The sequence below is a fragment of the Vipera ursinii genome, assembly GCF_947247035.1.
Source record: "Vipera ursinii genome assembly, chromosome: 2".
Lineage (NCBI taxonomy): Eukaryota > Metazoa > Chordata > Lepidosauria > Squamata > Viperidae > Vipera > Vipera ursinii.
The window spans coordinates 35,635,266-35,660,468 of record NC_139513.1 but is presented as its reverse complement, the minus strand read 5'-3'; the positions used below and the strand labels follow the sequence as shown (position 1 = coordinate 35,660,468).

General features: G+C 37.8%; 1 protein-coding gene across 3 annotated transcripts in view; it reads left to right on the top strand.

The window, feature by feature from the left end:
• Nucleotides 1–25,203, top strand: part of LRIG1 (leucine rich repeats and immunoglobulin like domains 1) — a 147,471-nt gene that overhangs the window by 86,259 nt on the left and 36,009 nt on the right. For 2 of the 3 annotated variants that reach the window (XM_083355963.1, XM_083355961.1), the window contains exons 4-8: nucleotides 14,325–14,462; nucleotides 16,530–16,673; nucleotides 19,296–19,439; nucleotides 20,218–20,361; nucleotides 23,489–23,632. In XM_083355963.1, coding sequence (XP_083212089.1) covers nucleotides 14,325–14,462; nucleotides 16,530–16,673; nucleotides 19,296–19,439; nucleotides 20,218–20,361; nucleotides 23,489–23,632 — 714 coding nt within the window. The remainder of the gene's footprint in view (nucleotides 1–14,324; nucleotides 14,463–16,529; nucleotides 16,674–19,295; nucleotides 19,440–20,217; nucleotides 20,362–23,488; nucleotides 23,633–25,203) is intronic. The other variant, XM_083355962.1, reaches the window with a different exon arrangement.

The following is a 25,203-nucleotide window of genomic DNA, read 5'->3' as shown; positions in this document are numbered from 1 at the left end:
TTCATATCTAAGAAGAGGTTTTGCTTTCCCCAGCCAATATTTAAGTTTTAAATTCTCCCTGCCCTCCCCCTCTAACACACAAACACAGAGAGAGAGAAAGAGAGAGGGAGAGCGCTATAGGTATTCTGACTTTTTATTTCCATTGTCTAACTGATAAATACAAACCCTGAGTTTTCCAAACTGTTTGTACCCTCTCCGAAGTGGGGCACAAAATGCACAATTTGGAAAATGATTTGGAAACAAAGCATTTGGGTTTTTGAAAAATAGTCCAGTGCCTATAGTTATATTTTATATATTTTTTTTTATTACATTTATATCCCGCCCTTCTCCGAAGACTCAGGGCGGCTTACAAGTTTAGCTTTGACAGAAGGATCCTGTGGGGGAAAATCAGCTTCAGTATACAGTTTGTGGAAAGAATTTTGTGTGCTCATGATGGATAACTCTAGTCTTTCCTCAAGATACATAGCTTTAGAGAATTTTGTGTATTTCTTCTTTGGAAAGGAGACCGTTCAAGGAGAGATTATATTTCAGAAAGATGTCTGATGGATTATGCTGTTTGCTCATGCCTTCTGAAGTCTTGCATACCTCCCCAGTGGAGATTTTATTATTATTATTATAAAGCTGGTTTGCAAATTAGTGTGTTGTTTCTGACCCTCTTGAATGCATTTCAGAAATTGATTTGCACAATTGCTTGCAGGATGTTAAGTGTTGAAAAGAAATAAACTTGTGATACTCAAAAGTTATCTCTTTTCTCAGCTAATGGACTATTTTGCTTAGAGATGGAGAAAGCTTTTCTTGTTGTACGTCTACACGATCTGAGACGTGTAAAAATAAAATAAAGATAAAGACAACCCCCTTCCTATAATATCTCATGGTTTCTCTGACAATAGTCACTGACAAAGGCTTTCAACAGTATAAAAAGCAGGCCACATTTTACACTTTTTATCTTGTACGTCTTGAAAGTGTTAACAGCGGTCTAAAGTGATCGTGGAAGTATTAACAAAGTGTTAAATAACAGAGGTAAATCTCTACCAGCTCCATTCTGCCTAGGAGGTAGTCTGACATGTTGCCTTGTTCCTTTGCATTTAAACTACTAGGCAAGTTGTGAATGATTTAGGCTGCAAAATAATCTTTCTAAAGGATTCCCATTCCTTTAAATGATGGACAAAATACTATTCTCTTTTATTATATCATACCCAAGATAAGAGAAGTTATTTACTTTGCTTCCTATGTGATATTTAAAATCTTGTTGTACTTAACAAGTTGTATAGCCGCCCACCTTGTAAAAAGCTAGTCTGGGTGGCTGTTGTAGGATTAAAAAAAAACATGATAAGCAGTTAGTGAAAAAATGTATTAACTATGCAGTGTAAAATAGCATAAATAGAGGCTAAAACCGTAACACTTTCAAAGGCTGTAATAAATGTTTCATTTTTGGTTTTGATCTCAATTTTTGACTTCAATATTTTTTTTAGTTTATATTCCAATTTTATTTCAGAAAACATTTGTAATTTTCCTTCATCTTGTGACATAGATTGGATTATGACATAGACTGGTCAAATCACACATCCAGCTTCCATGCTTTAAAAAAGACTAGAATTCAAGGGTTTCTTGGTTTCTTGTATAGCACTTGAAGCATTACACCAGATTGTCTGTCTCATCAGAAGCCTACCTGAATGTAATAGGTTTGACTGTAGCTCTATAATTTATGAGGAAGAACTGAGAACAAATGCACAAAAGTTGCCATAGGCTTTTCTTATGGTCTTATAAGCAGTACTTTTTATAGGAATCAAGAAAAGATACTTTCCAAAAAGATATGCATGGGGTGTGTGTATATATGCTCAAATACATGTATTTATGTGTGTTTGAATTCTGAATTGTGATAATAACGGTACCTTCTTGCTATATAGTTGGGGGGAAATGCAAAGGCTCATTTTATTTTGTTTTTTTTCTTTCAGATCAGTACATCCTTGTTCTTTTTACCTAAAATCTAGTTTGTACAAGGGAACGGTAATTGAGCAATGAAGACACTTGATTAAATCCCTCTAGGTTATGAGTTGCTTATGCAAAGATTGTTTGCCTATGAGAGTCTATCTTTTAGAGATCACACCCGTCTTTCTGATTTCAGCACAAAAACCTACAAACAGTCAGGAAGTTTCAGAATCCCTTATGGAAGAAAGAGATGGATTTTAGGCGGCAGGCCTAAGCTCCCTTGTTAAGGAGTCCAATAGAATACAGGTGACTAATGCTTCAATAAAAATGCCAAGGGTTATGCTGCAAGTGTTCAAAACCGTGTCGTAAGTGTTTACAATTTGAGTGGGAAATTCTGTTGGGAATGGAAACCAGATATGAGCAAAACCCTTGGCTACTTCATGTTTTCACCTTTTTCATCCCAATGTACCACATTCTTATGGCTGAGGTTTTACATGCTGTGTTGAATGCTCCAACACTGGAAGTTTTTAAGAAGAGACTGGACAGCCATTTCTCTGAAATGGTAGGGTTTCCTGCCTGAGCATGGGGTTGGACTAGATGGCCTCCAAGGTCCCTTCCAACTGTATTGTTGTTGTTGTTATTATTATTATTATTATTATTATTATTATTATTATTATTATTGTTGTTGTTGTTGTTGTTGTTGTTGTTGTTGTTGTTGTTGTTGTTATAAAACTTTTATTAATAAAACATGAAACTCAGTCAACTGAACACTCAAACTGACTGGCACTAATGGTTGACATGGGCTGCTGCCAGCATCCTAGGTATCAACCAGGTATCAACCCTTAAAATGTAAGATGTTCCGAGTAGCACAGTTTTTTGTAGGTTTGCTGGAGTTATTGCAGGAAGCTGCAATTTCTTGATGTATTTTGCAAAGTTTTTGGACATAGTTCCCAGTGCCCCGATGACAATGGGTATCATTGTTTCGCGTTTCATCCATACTCGCGCAGTTTCGATGGCCAGGTCGTGATATTTTGTAATTTTTTTCCAGTTCTTTTTCTTCTACTCTGACATCTTCTGGTACAGCGATATCAATCAGCTGTACGCTTCGGTTCTCTACAACTGTGATATCTGGGGATGTTGTGTTCGAAATGACGATCTGTCTGTATTCAGAAGTCCCACAAGATCTTCACCCTCTCATTCTCGACAACTTTTTCCACCCTATGTTCCCATGACTTTTCGGACACAGGCAAGTCATATTTTTTACACAATGCCCAGTGGATTAGTTTAGCAACTCATACACTGAAGCACTGAAGCAGGGGAGGTAAATGTTATTCTTGCGGGGTTTATTTTGTTGTCCTCATGAGAAACTTATATAATGTCAGGAAACAGGTAAAACATAGTGAAACAGATTGTCTCCAGGTTGGCAAAGGAGTGCAACAAAGCTGTATATTCTTCCTTTATTTGTTCAGCCTATATGCTGAATATATATTAAGGGAAGCTGGACTGGAAAAAGATGGGCAAGGTTTTAAATTTGAGGAAGAAACATCAAAAACCTGCAGTATGCTGATGACACTGATAGCTGAAAATGCAAAGGATCTGTGAGCCTTAATAATAAAAATTGAGCAGCACAGTGAAAAAATGGAACTAAACTTAAGGCTAAACTAATGAAAACAGGTAAAACAACCAGCCTTAGAATTGGCCATAAAGATATTGAAGTGATAGATAACTTCCACCTTTTAGGATCAACCATGAACACTAAAAGAAACAAGCACTGAAGAAATAGTTTTATAGGTTTCTGGATAAGGAATGGTGAACCAAAGAGGTCTCCACAAAATGTGACCCAACAACAGTGGCTATGAATGAAGAGCCAATGAGTATGTCAACTTTTTGGAACCTCTCTGTACAAAAGGGTTAAGAATATTCCTATCCAGGTTAGGACTAGAGTATCATGCACAAAATTTGCCTATGTAGTTGCTTGGGAGAGGGGCGGTATATAAATCCAAATAAATAAATAATAGTTGAAAATGTGTTTTGAGTAAATTTTTCACCCGTTTTCAAATGATTCTCAGCCCAGTTCTTTTTTTTATTGAAAAGTTTTTCAATACATTTTATCTTTAACAACCCCTCCCCCCATCCCCTACCCATCCCTTCCCAACCCTCCCACCCTCCCCTTCCCCCCCTCCCTACCCCTGACTTCCCAGAGCTAAATACAAGGTATAAAAATAAAAATAAAAACAATCATAAACAACTCTATGCTAACAACAATAAACTATTAAGTCTATAACACTCTAGCTCATATAAAGTGACTACAAGCAATACAAATATCATATCAAAACTTATTCAAATGCTAAATGAAACTTTTTAGTCCCATATTTATTCTGGATGTAATCAATCCATTTTTTCCATTCCGTAATATAACGTTGTTGCGAATGGTCCTTTAAATGGTCCTCTTCAAGTCCTTACATGGCATGGGTCCGGGTTACCTCAGGGACCACCTGCTGCCGGCGTCAACTCCCTTCCGCCCTGTGCGTTCCCACAGAGAGGGCCTCCTCAGGGTGCCTCCGGTCAGGGAATGCCGACTGGTGGCCCCCAGGGGGAGGGCCTTCTCTGTGGCCGCTCCGGCATTATGGAACCAACTGCCGGTGGAGCTCCGGATGACATCAGACCTCCGAACCTTCCGTCGCGGGTTGAAGACCCACTTATTTGAATTAGCTGGTCTGGCCTGATGGGGGATTATGGGTTTTAAATTTGGTGTTTTTTGTATTGTATTATTGTTTTTAACTGGGCATTGATTTAATTTTCTTTTAACTTTTGTACCGTTATTTATATATGCCCTGTGAACCGCCCTGAGTCCCTAGGGAGAAGGGCGGTATAGAAATCAAATAAACATAAACATAAACATAAATACGCCAATATCTTTGCCATTTCCGCCAGGTTAGAAACTTTTAAAGTCCATTCTTCTATAGTCGGCAGTTCCTCCTTCTTCCAATATTGACCTACTAAAAGTCTTGCTGCCGTAATTAAATTCAACATCAACTTAATGTCCACAACAGTAGTATCAGTAATTATGCCCAGTAGAAACAATTGCGGACAAAACTTTATCCTTTTCTTAAATATCTTCTGCATGTTCCACCAGATTTTAATCCAAAATGCTTTAACCTTTTTACAGGTCCACTATATGTGAAAGTACGTTGCGTCTTCGCCACCACACCTCCAACATTTAGGCTGATAGTTCGGATACATACTTGCAAGCTTTTTGGGATCTAAATGCCACCTATAAAACATTTTATAAAAGTTCTCTCTTAAATTTTGAGCTTGCGTAAATTTTACGTTTCTCACCCAGATCTTTTCCCAAGTATCCATCAGCCCAGTTCTTTTAGTAAAAAAATAGAGCTCAAAGGCATTCTGTACCAAAAGTCTTTTTCATCTAAGGATGAAGGCAAGTTAAAACTTAATGGCTAAAGTTATATTTCATTTTGTCTATGTCTTTGTTGGATTTTGCTTCCTCCCAATCCCCAGTAAGGTTTAGGAAAGCCCTGCTAAAGTTGTCACCACTTGAGAACCAACTGAGCCTCAGTAAGTGTATCTATCGCTTTCTCTTGCTCACCTAGCTGATAGGTGGCAGCACTTGTCTGATTTCATCTGAACTTAGAAGCTAAACAGTGCTTGACCTGGTGAGAACTGGCATAGGAAAGCAACAAGAAAATCCAGGATTGTAGACTAGAATGGGAAGGTGAATAAGCTTCCTTAACGAAAGCAGCAGCAGCAGACTACTTTCATCCTGCAATTTGGAAAACTCCATGGACATGTTAGCAAAGTCATCAGAAATCAATCTCAAATTGAAAAAAAAAACACTATTGTTTAGTTTATTTTGACATGGCACTTAAAATGTCACAAGAGGTAGGTGTGGTTCCTGCTCCTTGCTTTGAACATTACATTTCCTGATAAGGAGTTTTTAACCACACAGAAACATAGTTGTGATCTTGAGCTGGTTACTTAAAAAGCATCTTATTCTAGATTTCTGGAATTTTTCCTTATAGCTAGTGTTGGTACTTGTAATTTTCAAAAACAGCATGGTTAATACAATTTATTTTGCATCGTGTGTGTGTATGTACTGTATGTGTGTATGCATATGTATATTGCTTGTCTGTCTGTCTGTTTTCCGTCCATCTGTCCATTCATTTTCTGTCTCCAGATTAGCTTTACATTTCATGTTGCCATTAAAGCAAGATACAACAATTACTTTGGTTAAGCTGAGATTAATTGTAAGAGTTCAACTGATTTAGTTCGGAGGAATTTAATCTATTACTGTTGCGTTTTGATCTTAAGGCATAGCATTTTAGCTTAGACTTTTTTTCTTTTATTTGTTGGATTCTTAGAAAGGGAGGGAACATTTAGCTAAAGTTTCCCTAGGCGGGAATAGCTCTCTTTCAGAACAGGTCCCATTCCCCCCCCCAACTTGGTGGTCCCCCAGATTATTGCTGCTTATCTCTCCATAGATCTTTAGAGATTTCTTTCAGTGAAGTTCTACCTTTTCATGCTGATTTGTGACAAGAGTGAAACATCTATCATTTGCTAAAACCTATGGTTGAAAATAACTGCATCAATGTCAACAGCTACCTTATAAGCCTGTTTGGACTTTTAAGATTTGCAAAGGGGTCATTCACTTTCCAGTCACTAATGAAAGTGTGTCTAGCAAGAAGAGAAAAGAGAGGATCCTCAGTGATTGAGCAATTTGATAGGAGAGAACATCTCTTCTTTTCTGCTATACTGTTATAAAGAGAAAATATATATATATCATTGTTGAGGCTGGATTTTAGTTTTTGGCAAACTAGATGGGCTATCTGCAATGTAGCATTTTAAACTGTTCAGAAATTGTGATTTTTTAGAATTTACTTCTTTCAAAGATGTTTCTTAGTTTTAGTTTTGTGTTTGGATTTTTTTTAGTAAGGTTTTTTTTTCCTGTTAACCACTTTGCTCCCCATACTTTTGCAGAAAGTCAGGCCATAAATCCAAGAAATAAATAATAACCATTTCAAAGAAGCAATGAAGTTGAATCAGGATCATTTTTATTGATGCATTTGATGTGTAATGGCCTATTTTTCAAAGAAAAATTAGTCACGCTTCCTCTGGGAAGGTCGTTTAGTCAGGGCTGTATATTAAACATTAATGATGATTTAACCAGGCTTAAAACAGTCTCATACAAGGAGTGAACAGAGTTAGATGGGGATTTTTTTGAGCACAAAGAGATTCTGCACTCTGCTCCTTCCATTAGGATGGTGGTTTCTTTTTTTAAAAAAAATAAAATCGAGGGTTTCAAACAGCTGTTAAAACATCATATTGGTCAGACCATGGCTGGGAAAATGACTGGGATAAGCACAGATGCCTGCCTAGAGGGTTGGGACTTCAACTCCAGAAAAACACGTGGATTGCCAGTCAGTGAGAAAGATACCTGAGGCTTCCTGTGTGTGTCTGTCTTGTGATGAAGTTGACGGTGATGTAAGCCCTGAGTGAGGTAATCAGTCAGCATCTGCGCCCACACATTAAATAAACAGGAGCTTTGTAATAGACCTGAAGTGAGATTGACCCAGCTAGAAATAATACTTGTTTACTTTTGTCAAAGTCAAAGAATGGAAATACAGTAGGACAGATATAATGGGTTCCCAAATCACTTTTGTGCAGTTATCAACAAGCAGATGCATTTCTTAATTTTAAGAATTTTTCTTAGGGATGCTATCTTGTCTCTATGCCTTCCACAGGACAAGGTAAATAATTGTCAGTTGTCTGGCTGAATTGTGCTTCTAAAAACCATGAACTCTATTAAAGTGACCCTTAGTTGGATTTGTGTCAGTTAATAAATGTGTACCTTATAAGAGCAGAGAGTGTATCAGTTGTAGAGGTCTACTCTGAGGAACATGCTATATATATATAAACAGAAACTGATTTTGTTCTGTACTCTTGTCATTGTCAAAACAATTTTTGTTCTTTTTCAATATAAGGGTCAACTGCGTTAGAAAGCCTCAAATTCCAGGTGCTAACCTTAAAAGAACATCATACTTGGTCAATAGAAAAACAGTTTTATATGATTTTATTTTATATATACTATGCAATTTGAGATTTTGGGGCTGCGGGCAGTCAATACTGACAAGCAGCAAAATACATCTGAGAAATGCCAGTCACTTGTTTTAGCTCATTTATCCATACAGTTCTTTTACTTTCATAAGAAACGTCAAAGTGTATGTTAATATTTTAGCCAGACATTCTGTTGAACATCTATGAGTAATATGAATATAGATCCATTACACATCGTCCCAAACCCATAAATTAGCCAGATAAGGGAAACAGAAGTTGTACAGCAAAAATTATACTTTAAACAAAGAATGAGGGGGTGTATGTGTCCCCATGCACGTGCATACGCACCCACACCCAGACCCACAAATACATCAGAATGAAGAGTTGCTTTTCTCCTGTTTTTGAGTTCTAGCTTAGAATGTAGTTGGGACTCCATTGTTGGGTTCATGTTTCTTTTTTTCTTTTTATACTTTTTTTTAAAAATGGAACGCTTCACAAATTTGCGTGTCATCCTTGCACAGGGGCCATGCTAATTTTCTCTGTATCGTTCCAATTTTAGTATATGTGCTGCCGAAGCGAGCACATTGGGTTCATGTTTCTTAAGGCAGGAGTTGTCAAATTATTTGCTTTGGGCTGAAAGCCGCAGAGGAATCTGGTTATATGAAGGGGACAGTATAATATATTTAATTACTGGAATGATCACCTCAAGAAACATCCAATACAAACAATCCAATAAGAAATATTGTCCAATGAAATTCCTCTGAACTGAAAAGTTGGAGTCATTTAGCCTTGTGAAATTTTGCATAAAGTTTGTAAAGTTTTAACCTGAAAGGAAGTACACAATATTCTTGGCTATCGATATTTTTCAGTCATCTTGATCCTGTTAGTGCTTACCACATTTCTTATTGTTGACTCCACAGGTTCATTTCCTTGGAGTCTCAAGTACCTCAGTTTAGCGGAACCATTGTTTTTCTTGCTCAAGAAAGATGATTTGTCAGGACTCACAGGAAGGTTGTGGTTAAATAAATACAAATAAATAATGTTACGTACCCTGGCCCTAGTTTATCTATTTTCAAAGGAGTAACTTTTTTAATTCCAAAAATTATAAAATCTCTTGTATCAATTTAAAAGTAACATCTTTATTATTGGGTTTTGTTTTGTTTTGGATTCTGCTGTGCTATCAGTAATGCTTGGTAGTCTTAGGTAATATCTTTGTTCAGGAATTGTTCACTCTTTTAAAAATATATATCCCATCCACTTTCATCTACCATGAATGTTTTCTTATAATAATAGGTCAGAGTTTGTCTTGAATATTCTTTCTCTGGGTCATATAGATGAGAAATAGTAGATTTTTATGCCTATAAAATATGATATTGAAATTCTACCTCTGTTTTTTCCCCAAAAGCGATTCCCTCTGCGCTTTTTTATAGTATATGCTGTTATTTCTACTTTGTAGTTTGTCTTGTTGATTATTTATTTGTTTGTTTGTTTGTTTGTTTTTATTTATTTCTTGCCTTTATTATTTTGACAAATAACTCAAGTTAGCGAACATATCCAACACATCTTCCTCCTATTTTCTCCATACAAACAACCCTGTGAGGTGAATTGGGCTAAGAGAGAGTGACTGGCCCAAAGTCATCCAGCTACTCACTGACGTTACCAACAGGTTGAAAGGACACTCTGTTTTCAGATAGCTTTAATCATCTGCAGACCTTTTTCCTTAGAGTTTTAAACCCCACTGCTTAACATTTATCCTGTGGTGATTAGTGGTTGTACTTCTGTGCAGCCGGTCTTCATTTCTGGGAAATAAAACCTCTATAAATTCCTGCAGATAGGAAATCCAAGCAGGGGAATTGGCTTTCTTCACTCCTTTGTATATCCAAGCAAACCCATCATCTTACTCCAGGGCCAGTGCTGCTACTAATTAAAATGTTGGTGCATACAGTTTATGTTGCATATTAGGAGTACATGTTCTGCTCATTTGAGCTCTACCTGAAGAGCTTTGGCAATAGCTTGGAGAATCTACCAGATGTTCCCTTTGGACCTTGTGATTCAGTGGCCTCTGAGAAAAGTATGGTCTGCTTTTATGGATAGTCAGTCATTCCTGCCTGATGAACACATTGCAACCAGTCTTTGCAGTAGGGTAACAGAGGTATTAATAAAAACAAAGGACATGATTCAAAGGATGGACTTTCCCTTATTTTGTTGGAAGCCTCGTGTGCAGCAATACATTGTAATACATATTCATTACCGTGTCCCATTATTACAATGCATAGGAAACATGTATAGGGTAGCCTGCATTTCAAGACAAATTATGGCAAAAGTAAGCATGAAGTTAAAATGCTTCTTTTATCCTTGACTTGTTATGGCCAATTTTGTTCTTCTTTTGAAATGTCTGAATCTCTCAAGGCATACCTCATTGGTCATTACGATTCCATCTGGCCTATATGAATGGCATTGGAGTTTGAAGAAAGTGAATAGATAGCTTTCCTGGTCTTTTAGCCCTGGATCTGGGAGTTTCAGGTATAAATTCTGAGATCTTTATCAAAATGCAAGCATTAACCTGTCATATGTACCATGTTTGCATGCATTTGAAATGCTTTGGATGGAAAATATGTGTATTTCCTATAAAACCTCCAAAAGAGCTGTGCTAGTATCATCTTCCTCTGGCTACCGGTAAATTATGTTAGGAAATCTAGGTTCCCCATCATAGATTTTACTCATTTAATTAATTAATTCATGTAGTCACTGATCAACTCCAACTGATTCTCAGTATAATACATCATAAAAAACCCCCGAATACAAAACAGGATGGGATCCAGTCATTCTGGACAGCCATAGACAAAGAAAGATCCAACAAGGGGCCGAACTCATCTCAACTCAAGGCCTGGGAGGACAACCAAATCTTCTCCGCAAAGAACCAGTTTGGTCTAGTGGTTAAGTAAGCCAGGAAACTGAGTGCTAGTCCTGCCTTAGGCATGAAAACCATCTGGGTGACTTTGGGCCAATCATTCTCTCTCAGCCCAGTCTACCTCACAATGTTTGAAATAGGAGGAAGGAGTTTTATGTGCGTTTATCACCTTGAGTTATTTATAAAAATATTGAAGGTGGGAATTAAATAAAATTAAGAAAAAAATTGTTTTACACAACATCAACAGGGTGGTGCTAGATGGGTTTCAGGGAGGATCTTATTCCAGAGAGCAGGCACCACAACAGAGAAGGCACACTTTTGGGATCCTGATAGATGGCACTATGTAATCCAAGGGACCTTCATTGTGTCAATTTTGTTGGCCCATGCTGGCTAGGCCAAAACCATGGGGACAGATAATTTCTCAAATAAACTGGCCCTATGCCAGGTAAAGCTTCATAATTATAATTAATTATAATTAAAGCTTTATGAAGCTATAATAAAGCCTTGTATCACATCCAGAAGCATACTGCTAACCAGTGCAGCTTCCGGAGTAGAGGTCTCATGAAAATGTGTCATGTCCTTCTCTGTCTACAATTCTACATCACTACATTGTGGATCAGTTGAAGTTTCTGATTTGTACGGTAGCCCTATGTATAGCACACCGCAGTAGACAAGTCTTGAGGCGAATAGAGCAGAAATGACTGACTGAAGTAATAAAGTTGAGTGAAAGACCTTCCAAACTAGGAAGAGGCACAAATTTTCTTTCCCCTCTCCCTCTCCCCTCCCCCCAATACAACCCCCCCTTTGTGAAGAACCTTTTTTCTTCCCAGTCCACTGGCATAATCTTATGTTGGATCAAAGATCATTCTATCATCAGAGTAAAACCAGTTGTTTCTTGCTGATAAAATTTGGTCAGTATGTGGCTGCTCACTCTGGGGACAAGCAATCTGTTGTTTGGGGCAATAAATTGCAGACTTTTTGATCAGTTATAAGATTATTTATAAGAGTCCTTGCCTACCACGTAGGAGAAAAGAGGAAAACCTCTGCACCTCTGTGTTATTGTCCTAGAGTTCTCAGTGTTTTGAGCATTGAATGCTGCATATGTTCAGTAAATAACATGCACCATCGTGCTGTGTTATGTGGGCAAGAATGTTTATTTTGTGTGTGTCAAAGTTTTTTTACTGAAAAAGTGTGAAAGACAATAGTGAACAAAAAATTTTAAGTACAGTGTGGCTCTGCTCAGTATGGGGTTGTGGATCAGATTTCTACTGTTTTAGCTGTTCATTAAGAAATGGGTGAAAGGAGACTGAGTGTTATGCTTTGTGGGCTTGACAAGAATTAGCGTGAACAAAGTGAACAGATGTAAAATTAAAGTTTTACTGTGGATTGCTGTTAAAAGCAATATGTGATAGAAATAAAGCACCATGAGGATTACTGAGTACAATGAAATAAGTAGTGAATAATGTAAAATTGGGGAAGTATAATGTCCTATTGATTGTGTGATGAACATATAGAAAATGCGTAAGAATGTTTGTGGTGGTGTGTTTCTTGGGAAATGAATGTGTATACAGTGTTGGTTGAAAATTTAATTGATGAACTATGATGCAAAGAAGAACTATAGATCTGAAAATTATTGTATCAGAATTAAAATAATATTTTTCTGAGTTCTCTGGTTATTTGAAGCTTGGTTTTGTTGCTTTCAGCAGGTGGAGTTTTGCTCTGTTAAGACTTAGCTTAAGAAACAAACAAACCACTGAGTAATACTGTAAGGTGATCCTAGATGAAGGCTAACTGTACAGTTTCATCTTGCTTTCCCATTATTCAGAAATAACCTCCATTATGGAGGAGCCTAATCATCTCTATGCTCAGGTTAGTCTTCCTCCTCCCAGGTAATGTTACTTGCTGAAAGACTTTCCAATAAATATTCACACAGATATTTAGCACAGCCTCCTCGACAGGATTAAGATATAATCTTACTTTCTAAAGCATACTTCGGTATTCCTAGGAAAGCCAGGATTGTTTGAAGTAGCACCACCTGTTTTACTCTATCATTTCTCACGCCATCCGCGCTGCAGACTAACATCAACACTTTACCTCCTGCCTCTGTGTAAATTGCAAATGTTAATGCAATTCATAGAAAGGTTCTTCAGCTTTGGAAACCAACCACATTCAGTTTCTGAGGCAACTTAAGCTTGACTGAAGAAACTCATAGGCCCTCTCAGTAAGATCAAGGATGAAACTCCTTGTCTCACTTAGTTATTTAATGTTCCACTCTCTCTTTTGTTTTATTCAGAGAAGAGAATGCAGGGCTTAGTTCTACTTTGCAGAGGGGTAAGAAATACGTATCCAGCTGTAAATTCCCATTTCCCCCTTGAAAAAAAGGGGGAAAGGCAGAAAATATTGGAGGACTCAATCTGGGTCAGTCACTGGGACGGAGGTTTAGTTTTTTTCGAGCTTTTGGATTCATGCTGGAGCCCATCCTCAAGGAACTTCTCTCTAGCAGAATGCGTGCTCTTTCTGGCACACTCTCTGCTAGAGAGAAGTTGCCTGAGGATGGGGTCCAGCAAGCGTCCAAAAGCTCAGAAGTCTAAACCTCTGGTCCCAGTGACTGACCCAGGCTGGATCCTGCAACATTATCCTGTGGTACGTATATTCGTTTTCATTCATGAAAAAAATATTGGCTTCTCTGGCAAACTGGGAGACTTCATTGTATTCCCAAAGGATATCCACCTGTAGATTAGCCCTTCCCTCTCTGGGTTGCCCAATAGAGGTCTCACACATGTTTACTCAGTAATATAATGATAACTTGCATAATTCGTTTTGCTTAATCTGTAATCTCAGCTGTAGAGGCAGCCTGTGACTGCAATCTTAAGTCAACTTAAACTTGCCTCAGGAATACAGATTTTAGATAGGTTTCCATTCTGTGTGCAGTTATCTATTATGTAGTACAGAACAGGGTCTCTTGGCTAGTTTCATACATGGTGCTAAGTCATAATGGGCTTTGGTTTTGTCAGAATGTGATGTGTGAATCTAGCCACAGTAGATCAGACATAGTTTATGGATAAACACCAAATGTAGACTCAACCAGTTATTGTTTACTCAACAAATGATGGTTAAATAAACAACAGCATAGTCAGTAGATCATGGTCTTAAACTTATAGCTTCAAAGTAGTCTTTCTTTCTGCTGGATATTTTCCATAGTATTTTGCTTATTTACATCAATTTCTGTCATTCTAATAACAAGTTTTATCTTCCCGTTCTAAATTCAGCTGTACTCCCTTACTCTGTCCGATGCAAAGTGCCAGATCAGTTACAAAGACCTGTGTCTTGCTGTATGGATGTACTATTATATTCTAACCCAAAAGGGCAAAAAGTGAGTTTATGTCTGACTTTTCTCCATTCTGTGTGGCAGGAATCGCAACCGAATCCACGGCATCGAAGCCAGCCAGCTGGAGCCCTATGTTTCCCTGGAAACGTTAGACCTCAGCTCAAATAACATCACAGAAATCCGAAGTGGCTGTTTCCCGGTGGGGCTTCCCATAAAGGATCTGTAAGCTTTCTTTCTTTTTAAAATGTTTTATGGAAAAGCACTCATTTATACAAGAAGAACTGACTTTCAGGTTACTTTGATATTTTAATTATAATACGGGTTATAATTATAATACGGGTTAAAACTCAGATGAGTGCTGTTCATCTGCATCTCTTGTATTCATATTATCTCTAGTATCCAGTTCTTTCATTGGTCATGTTATGCTTCTGGAAGGAATGGAACAGGGATACTTGGTTTTTGCTCCCTCTCATCAACTTCTGCCTCTTCCTATTGAGCTGATATGGAATCTGAGTTTTTCTGGCCATCTTTTTTTTCCCCATGGCCTCTTACAGTAGCTAATATAAGAGGTGTGAGGAGTGAAAGTGCAAAGAACACGAAGTTCAGTTTATATTCTGCCCTATATATCGACCACAAATAACCAATAGATGAAATCCTTTCATCAGGTTTTTAAATTAAAATTCTTATTTTCCCTAATTACTTTGAATTAGAATTAAAATGCTAATGCTGAACATTTCATAATGCTATAGATGTCCATTATGATGAATACATTTTTTTAAAATGAAGAATCACCTTCTCTGATTTCTGATGCAACAACATGTCATAATTGATCATTAACCAGTGGGGGCGGGATATACAGTGGAACTGTTTCTGTACTGTCTTTCTTTACATTCAAAATGGCTTGAGACAAAATATGGGAGCCAAAGTTCCCACCAGTAAAGAAGAAAAACTTTGCCCTTTTTAAGCAGCTTCATTCCCTCATCAATTATTTTCAACTGTACAGCAGTTGAATGTTACTGTAATAAATGAAAATAAAGAGAGAGTGAGTGAGAATGAGAGTGTGATAGGGAGGGAGGGAGAGAGAAAGAGAGAGAGAGAAAGAAAAATAGACTTATAGATAAGTTGAGACTTTTCTAAACTATTACTTCCAAAACTGAATTTGGCTGATAGTTTATCTGCAAGTATGGCCTTATCTGCAAGTATATATAGCAATACTTTTTTTAAAGGACCCATATATATTTCTGGATAAACCCATCAAAGGATAAGACAACTTTCAAATAACATTAAAATGCATCACTCATAGATAAGCCAGTTATAAAAATCAAAACATCTGAATAGTTTGAGGGATTGGATGATTAGTAGATCGCTAGATTTATTGCAATTAACAATCTCAACTCGAGTGTTGTCTTTATAAAGATTGTGGCTGGCAGTATGCCATTGGCTTTTCCTCTTACACTATTATTTTACATCATTGGTGCTCATCATATTTCATCCATTACTCTGTGTTCAGATTTGTTTGATAGATTTTGGAATTCTAGTTAAATAGCCAAAGAATTTATTATCTCGCTAGACTTGCTGTTCTTTCACATCCCTGTGAATGAAGAAGCTGTCATTCCCATTTTAAGGATGGATAATGTAATTGAAACTAATTTCTTCAGAAGGCAATGTTTAATCTACGTTGTCCTACTTTCAGTATGCTTTATTATACTTAGTTGTTGTTCAGTGGCTAAGTGATGTCCGATTCTTAGTAACCCCATTGCCCCACATCATACCAAGCCCCTCTGTCCTCCACTGTCTCCTGGAATTTGTGAAACTTAATGTTCATTGCATCAATGACATTATCTAACCATCTTATCCTCTGCCGTCCCCTTCTCCTTTGGCCTTCAATCTTTCCCAACATCAGGGTCTTTTCCAGTGATAATTAAACTTACCGGTATACAATGTGTGTTGGTTCTGCTTTTGGTTTGGCTTTGATTCCTGTATGGACATCCTTTCTCATCTGGACTACGGCTCCAGAACTCAAATCAAGAAAAACAGTATTCAATTCTGGAAGCTTTAGTTCATCAAAAGGCATTTGAAGAGGGGAAGGAGACTAGAAGTGCTTCAGTTCAGAGGAATCTTTTAATCACCACCTGCCTATAAATTGTGCAAAATGGCTTGATTGTTGTTGTTAGAGACATTTGGTTTCTGCAAACAGCATGTCTGATGTCACCACCTGCTCAGATAAAGAAGGATTAATCAAGACCTCCAACACAACCATTTTGAATGTTCTGTTATAAATTATTGCAGCTACCTGGGGAACAACAGGATCAGCGTCCTAGACACCAAGGCTTTTAACAGCTTGTCACGATCCCTGCTGACGCTTCGCCTGAATAAAAACAGAATTGTCCAACTTCCCGTCAAAGCATTCAAACTGCCCCATCTAACACAACTGTGAGTAGAAATGTGCAGTTTAATTATAACTTGCCAAGCTTGAGCTCCCTAAGGACACCTCACCAAACACAATCCTTCAGCCTGCATGTGTGAAATGTTGATTAAAGCATATTCTAGTGGTCTTTTGTGACATGAAGTAAATAAAAAATTGGGCGTGGCTCCACCCAGGATTGATTTTTCAGCTTACATTTTTAATAGGACCAAAAGAAAGGAAGGAAAATATTTGAGTATTCATTAACTAGAATATATGTGATAAATTTTCTTCCTTATGTCAGTTGGTGCGTGTGTATGCATATTTTTAAAAAAAGAGGCTGGCTTTCTCTTTCTCTGGTTTTTACTTTTTATTTTGTGGGCACACAGTGAAAGAAAAGCAGGATTGAGAGGGCTTTCTTAAATCCTGTTTTCACATACGGTGTTCAAACTGCAGGGAAGAAAGAATGTGAAGTTGACATTTAGGTAGACATAGGGTGCTTTTGATGGTTAGCGCACATGTTGTTTGTTTGTCCAAGGTACAGTGTAGGCTGCATTTGATCTGCATCTGTGACAGCGCTTTATGTACATATAATTGACCTTTGGCATCAACATTTGCTTGCTCCTTTCTTGAAGTTTGGACCCCAACTCAAAGGGTAGATTCAGCACAGTTAGTGTAAGTTTTCATGTGATAATACAGGTAGTCCTCGAGTTACAATGACAGTTGGGATATATATTGGCATTGCTAAGTGACGCAGTCATAAAATACAGCTGTCAATTTTCCGACGTATGGGCTTTTCAAGTGACTCTGAGGCATTGTTTACCTTAAAAGTCCTTTATTAGCCTAATACACCAGTAAATGCTTGCTCGAAGGAAGCTGAAATCTGAAATCTCCGCCCCTTGCACAATATAATTAAACACAATTCTCCACCTTTTTAATTTTGTCATTAATCATATTCTCCAACCAATTTAAAGAATCAGCTTCCCCTCCGCCAAAGTCTTATCTTCTTTAGAGAGACAGATGGCCTTCAAAGTGCATTCCTACTCTTCCCTCCCACCAATTTTAAACTAAAACAATACACAAGTCTTAAAGCAATACACAAGTTTAACATATGAAATAGCTACTTCTTCATCTCATGTCAAGCAATAACATTCGATGTTAGCAGCGTTGACAACAACATCATGTGAATACATTGCTTAGCGACAGCAATCCAGGCAGTCCTAGTTGTCATCATAACCCAAAGTCATGTGGGTCATTAAGTGAGAAGTGGAGGGAGTCTCAGGCAAGGAATGCAGGATTGTCACAAAGGGGTGTGTCTTGGGAAGCCCAGTACAAGTTGCAAGCGTGCTGGAGTGTGTGACACGAGTTCAGGGAGGCCAGGAAAAGAGGACGCTGTTGGGTGTGGCCCTGTGTGCAAGTCCAGGGAGGCTCAGAGAAGGGGGAGACTGGTGTGTGTGTGTGTGTATGTGAATCCAAGCAGGCCCAGGGAAGGAAAGTGATGGTGGATGTGTGCATGTATGTGAACACAGGGAACCCAAGAAAGGAGGGAACAGGTAGGGGCTAGCAAGCACAGGGGAAAGGAGGGTGCAGGGTGTGTAAACAAAGAAAAGCCAACAAAAAAGGGAAGTGTACCAAGTAACTTGTGACCTTCCCTGCCAGCTTCCCTATGGACTTTGTTTCTGGGAAGCTGGCAGAAAAGGTTGACAATGGCAATCACATGACTTTGGGATGCTGGAACCAGTCATAAGCGTGAGCTGAATTTTGTTCGTGTGGCTACAGCTTTGAACAGTCACGGAACAAATGGTCATAACTGAAGGACTGCCTGTAAAAAAAAAAATAAGGGAAATTTTTAAAAGTGAAATAAGCAAGGAAGTATATTCCCCTTCCTTTATAAAATCAAATTAATAGCGTTTGGGCCCATTTGGCTTTTGTGGTTAATGTAATCTTTTATTTTCTCCTGTTTTTTGTAATCAGATTACTTTTTTCTGTTCAGATGACTCACATAATCGTTTTTTCTGTTTTCAAAAATTCAAATTTATGCTTTTGCTTATAATTGTAATAAACGACAGAGGTGGAAATCCTGTGGTCTTCCAGATTTTTTTAGGTTATAGTACCAATAATCTCTACCAACTGGATTACTCAGATGAGGTTTTGGAAGGTAGAAATCTGGCCTTGTGTACCAAATACCTATGGATTACATAAACCATTCATTGTCCCAGACAAACCATTTTTATTCTAATCAGCCTGAAGTAAATTAGATTGATTTCTTCTATACGTATTCAAATAATTTAATAAATAGCAAGATTTTGAACCATTTCCTACAAGAAATAAATGTTAATAGCATACAAATTACGTTTATATTGGGAAGAAGTGCAATACTGCCTTCTGTTTGTGGTAAAAAAAATCTTATGGTTGAAAACTTCAATATTTTTACAAGGTCACTAAAGGAATCCCATTGCATTCTAAAGCATGTAATTTTTACAAACAAAATACTGTAGAATGTATTTTATCTATAAGTAGAATGTATACATTTTGACAGAAAATGGGTCTAATGTAAGGAGGTGCCACTCTGTTCCTCATTTACCTATGCCTGGCTGTTGCATTGAGAAAGACTTGAGTTAACATCCTTTTGTGCTGTTGGTCATTTTCAGAGAGTTAAACCGGAATCGTATTCGTTTGATAGAGGGGTTGACATTTCATGGACTGGACAGTTTAGAAGTTTTGAAACTGCAGCGCAACAATATAAGCAAGTTGACGGATGGAGCTTTCTGGGGTCTGGCCAAAATGGAGGTTCTGTAAGTCAATAGTTACGTTGATAGTTACGTTAAGGAATACTGTATTTCTTTTGATATTTTCTTTGGATGCCAAGGAAGTCATCCTCCCACATCACAGCATGACTGCAGATACGTGATTTTTGGTGCCTGAAACATCTGCTTTGGGGCAATCCTTTTGAATGAAGCGGAATCACTTCTGGGAGAGCATATATAGACTTTTGCTGTTATTTGGGTAAAGGTGCGCAACTTATGGCCCAAAGCCATATTTGCACTCTCTCCAGAGCTTGGTTGCAATTCTCGAGTCCTTCCAAGGGCTACTTCTGAATAGTGGTTCTTAATATAAAGGAAGAGGAAATCATTAAATTCATGGACAGTAATGGTATTACCTACATTTGGTTCATTTAAATTCCTTTAAATCAAGGTTATGTTGCCTCCTAGCCCTGAAGACCTTTTCCAGTACAGACCTAGAGTGTAAAAAGGTTATATACCCCTTGTTTAGATGTTTGATTGAGTAACAGGGTTTATGATAGGGGCAGCACCGAGTGTAACTCAAAATCAGTGAGTGAGTGAGTGAGTGAGTGAGTGAGTGAAGAAGGGAGGGAGGAAGGAAGGAAGGAAGGAAATCCTTAGGTTACACTGTGAGACTGCAAAAAACATCCCAGAAGCATGCTTTTTATGTTTTTTTTTCCATTCTTCATTAAATAAAGAAATTGCAGATTTGGGGAATTTTGTAGTAAAAATCAATGTCGGGTACAAGTTTGCGTGCAATTTAAAATGTCCAACTTGGTCTTTCATGTAGGCACCTGGAGCACAATGTCCTCACGGAAGTGAACGGTGGTTCCCTGTATGGCCTGGTGTCCCTTCAACAATTTCATCTGAGTAACAACCTAATATCCAGTATCAATCCTGCTGGATGGAACTTCTGCCAAAAGCTGAACGAACTGTGAGTTAGCTAATTTGGGAGGCAACAGTTGATAATAAAAATAGATACTCTGGCACTGCTATATGTGTAGGCAGTGCTTTAAGAAATAAAAGTTTTTAGAAGATTCAGGTTTTGTAGAATGTAATTATTTCTCTCTCTTTTAAAATGCTAGTTTTTAATTTAGAAAATTAGGGACTAGCATATATTAAGGCACTCTTTCTTCCACAATAACTATCAGTGCTAAAGTTATTGTCTGTATCATTTTTTCAAATACCACTTCTATCAAAGAAATTTGTTTCAGCTAGATAAATTATTTTCAACAGTCAGTATCCATATATTAGTTTCCATCACTAGCAAGCTTCATCTGTCCCTAACTTCTCTTAAAAAAAACTTTTTATGAACCTAAATAAATATGAAACAGTTACTTATTTGATGCTTTTCAAACTTTTCTCCAGCATCTGTGCTTGGTCGATTTGTATATTTTTATTATAATTATTTTAATTTCAAATATCTTTAAAACACTGGATAAAAGATGGACTGAATGTATGCATGCATACACACAGGTCTGTACATTTGTACATGCGTATATGTTTTTTTAAAAAAATGTCTGTGATGCTATGAAGAACATCAATTGATGTCCCTAGAGGTCTTTGAGATTTTTCTTTAACCCAAGGGTTTGACACTTTGCTTCCCTTGTTAATGTCTGTTTTAGTTTTATCCAAATATCCAGATAAAGAATATTAAGAAAGCTATTGCAAATGTCTTTTAAGGATACACATTCAGTCATTCAAGGGACACAGGTGTTGTGGATTTATCCAGAATACAAGGAGCTTCACAAATCCCTTAAGGGAGAGTTTTTCTTTCCAATTCTGGAATGAAAATGTGTTTTTGGTAAATCTACATATTCCCTTATTCAGGCTGTCAAGAGGTACAAAATGTGAGCGAATACATTCCTCTTTCTGGCTGATTGCAGAGGGATATTGCAAAGCTTTATTTTGAATTTTGCTCTTGGCTAATTCTAGCTGACGTCAAAAAAAGAAACGTGCCTCTACAGTTCTGACCAAAACAAAAAACAAAAAAAACCACCTGCTACCAACTATAAGAGTTTTTTTTTTTAACAGTTGTTTCTTAGCACTATCTGCTAGCATTGGATTTCTTCTACGTAACCCCCTCCGTTCCCCCTTTGAAAAATTCTTTCATCACAGGTGAGGAAATAATGTTGACTGGTTGCCATCTCTTCATAATTTGACACCACAGTCTGCTTGGGAATTAATTTACAGTATGTTGTTCCTTGCCTTTAGGAAAGCTTTTCCAAATGCCTCCTTCCATGGCTCCTGGTTACTATCTCTGTGCAGGTTTGCAAAAAACATGCCACTTGTTTGTGAAAGAAATAATGCGCTTTTTACTTAGGAAGGTTTCTGTCCTAACTGTCCTGGTTTTGGCAGATGCCATTAAATTTTATATCCCACACTTCAGAATAGGCAGTCCTCGACTTACAATGTTTATTTAGCAGCCGTTTGAAGTTACAATGGCATTGAAAAGAGTGATTTACGGCTGTTTTTCACACTTGCAACCCATTGCAGCATCCCCACGGTCACCTGATCAAACATTGCTATTTTAGGCTGGTTTATTTGAAGAGAAGTTGCTCCCAGACTAAAATGCAACTCAACCCTCTGCTGAAGCCATAGGTACATAATTCATGCACCTCTCTGAGCTTCCTACTTTTGAATTCACAGCTCTCGGAGCATGCCTGGACTACATGGGGTCCAAATTTTTATTCTATCTTTTATTTGCTGTGGATGGAGGAAGTTGGAGAACTTTTAAGGGGAAGGGGTAAGGGAAATGGGATGTCAAATCAGTCTTTATTGTAGTCAGGGATAGGGAGTTTTGCAACTCTGTACGATGCAAGGCAATCTGAGGGATTCCCCCCAAAATGTTGCTATTCTGATGCATGAAAGAAGAAAATTAGCAAAAGGAGGCAGCAACTTGCACAAGAAGTTCAATTAGTGGGAAACCATAGTTTCCTGATATTTTGGAACTGACCGTTTATTATGACTGAGATCAGATGACCAGAAAGACAGCCCCTGCTTTGCAATCCTTCCAGTTCTAGGCAGTTTCATGCTCTCATTATATTAGTTGCTCTGAATCTGGGGTTCGGGGTATATGTTTATAAAAGATTTATATGGCTGCCCATCTTAAGCAACACTGGGTGGCTTACAACAATTAACTCAGTAAATCAGGCAATCATAAAACAGTAAACAATAAAACAAAAACCCTGTGTCACGATTGTCCCCCTAGCCTAGGATGCCTCACTGCAGGATTGGCCACCTTCTGCCTATATAATCCTATCCCAGCATCATAGTAAAAAGCCAAGTCTTAATAACCTTCCAATTGCTGGAAGGATATATGGATATATGTTTCCTTGGTTCAAAGAAATATGGACAATTATTTCAATGATTTAGCAGAATTGCTGTACTGTAGTATAACCAAAATCTTGAAGTTAGCTTGAAGATAACTCACTCTGAAAGCAAAACTCTCCACTCTCCCTTAAGGGATTTGTGAAGCTCCTTGTATTCTGGATAGATCCACAACACCTGTGTCCCTTGAATGACTGAATGTGTATCCTTAAAAGACATTTGCAATAACTTTCTTAATATTCTTTATCTGGATATTTGGATAAAACTAAAACAGACATTAACAAGGGAAGCAAAGTGTCAATCCCTTGGGTTAAAGAAAAATCTCAAAGACCTCTAGGGACATCAATTGATGTTCTTCATAGCATCACAGACATTTTTTTTTAAAAAACATATACGCATGTACAAATGTATAGACCTGCTTTGACTTTGCCAATTACTAGATGGAATAATTGGGCTTAACTCTATGAATAAGTTCTGAGAACCTGAAGGACCTTTTGGGTTAAATCCATATGTAAAAGTTAAATCAGTTAGCTTCTGAATTTTTTTTTTGCCCATACAGTAAATACTTTATCTGACTTGGATATTCTTGACCCTCTTTCCACAGGTAAGACATTTAGGATATTCATGAACTACATTATTTTTTAGGACAAAGGAACTAACTATCCAGTAGAGTTATCATCAAGAATTAAAAATAAATGTTTTACACTGAACTTTTGCTTTTTTCCCCTCAGGTCCTTGTCATTTAACAACTTAACCAGACTGGATAAAGGAAGTTTAGCAGATCTGGGAAGCCTGGAGATCCTTCACCTGAGTCACAACTCTGTCAGTCACATTGCAGAAGGAGTGTTTAAGGGACTCAAAAGCTTACGTGTTCTGTACGTGTTCTTTTCATTTGTCAGGTTAACTCTTGAGGGGAATAAAAGGGATAGGTCTTGATATTTGCTTTTGCTTTCTCTTAATTAGACAATGAATATCCCAAAAGTGCATTTTCCAAAGGCAACTGGATTTTCTTGGGGTTTTTTTTTTCTTTGATAACAATTTGCTTGTCATCCAAGATACTTCTTCAGTTCTGACTGGTGGGGAATGGAAGGATTTATATTCTTTATGGTCATCTGGTCATTAGCACTTTAAGGATCTCAAAGCTCCCCAGAGTTATGGAGGCCCCTTGGGGGTTTATCTGTATCTTCAGAGTCACCTAAATTAGAGTACAAACAAGTGTGGAACATTTGTGGAACATTCTTGGGAGTGTGGAACATTTGTGGAACATTCTTGGGACGGCTGAAAGGACTGGATTGTAAAAAGGAGATAGATGGTGTCGTATCCCTTCCCGTCTGTTGAGAGAGGACTGTTCAGTTTTGACATAGATGGCTTTTTTGACTCCTGTTTCAAATGAAAGGAAGAGTGCTAATAACCGTCCGACTGCAAATAATATAAATCGTTCCATTCCGCAACCAGTTAGAACTGAAGAAGCTTCTTGGATGAGAAGTGAAACATTTTTAAAGAACCCCCCCCCCCAAAAAAAAAAAGTCAAGTTGCCTTTTGGAAAAAGACCTCTTTGGAACAACCATGAGCTGGATGATTGAGAATCTTCTTAAACATTTAAACAACAATATCTACCCCAAACTTAGACTAAGAGGGTGAATTGAACCATAGTAGTTGTTGGTATGGAGAGGATATCAGCTGAGGATGACCGTCTCTCTATTTAACAGCTTCTGGGAAACTTCCAGTGTAGCAAATATTGCCTCCAGACTCAATTAAAGAAGGAAAGTGCCATCAGTGTGTTCAAGGAGACATTTTACCCCTTTACGTAATGGGATATTTCTTCTTCAGTTCAGTTTGTGCTTTTACTGACTTGCCATTCTGTGTGCACAATTGTTGAAACCTTTGGTTTTGTGAAATCCTTAGCTGGAAACCAGAATAATTTTATAGGATCCTTCTTGTTGTTGTTGTTGTTGTTTTTAAATAATGTCCTTTCACCAAATGAACAGTGCTCCAAATTACTTATTTAAAATTCTTTTCTCCTAAGCTCTTTTGAAGTTGAAGCTTAATGGAAAGGAAATACAGACTTTCCCCCCTTGGTTACTGCACTGTGCAGTTATTTATTCCTTTTATTGAAGTTAGGATGGGCTTTATGTTCCTTTGCCTTTCCCAGACCCACTTTTCAATCCCATGCCTGTTTTCAGAAAAGGGCTTGCTCCTAGGCAGCTGGCACAGAAAAGGACGAAAGACTTTCCCAAACTGAAAAGAGTGTTTGGCTTGCAGCTAATTCTCCGTCTCCTTTTGTGTCCAGTACACAGAGAGGAGGAAAGGAGGGCGGGAGAGCAAGTCCTAATTGAATCAAGAGGAAGGCCCATCAGTCCCTGCACCTGGTGAAAAAGAGCTGGGCATGCTTTAATTGCCATCTATTGTTGACAAGCCTTTGGTGGGTGTGAAACTGCTGAAATGA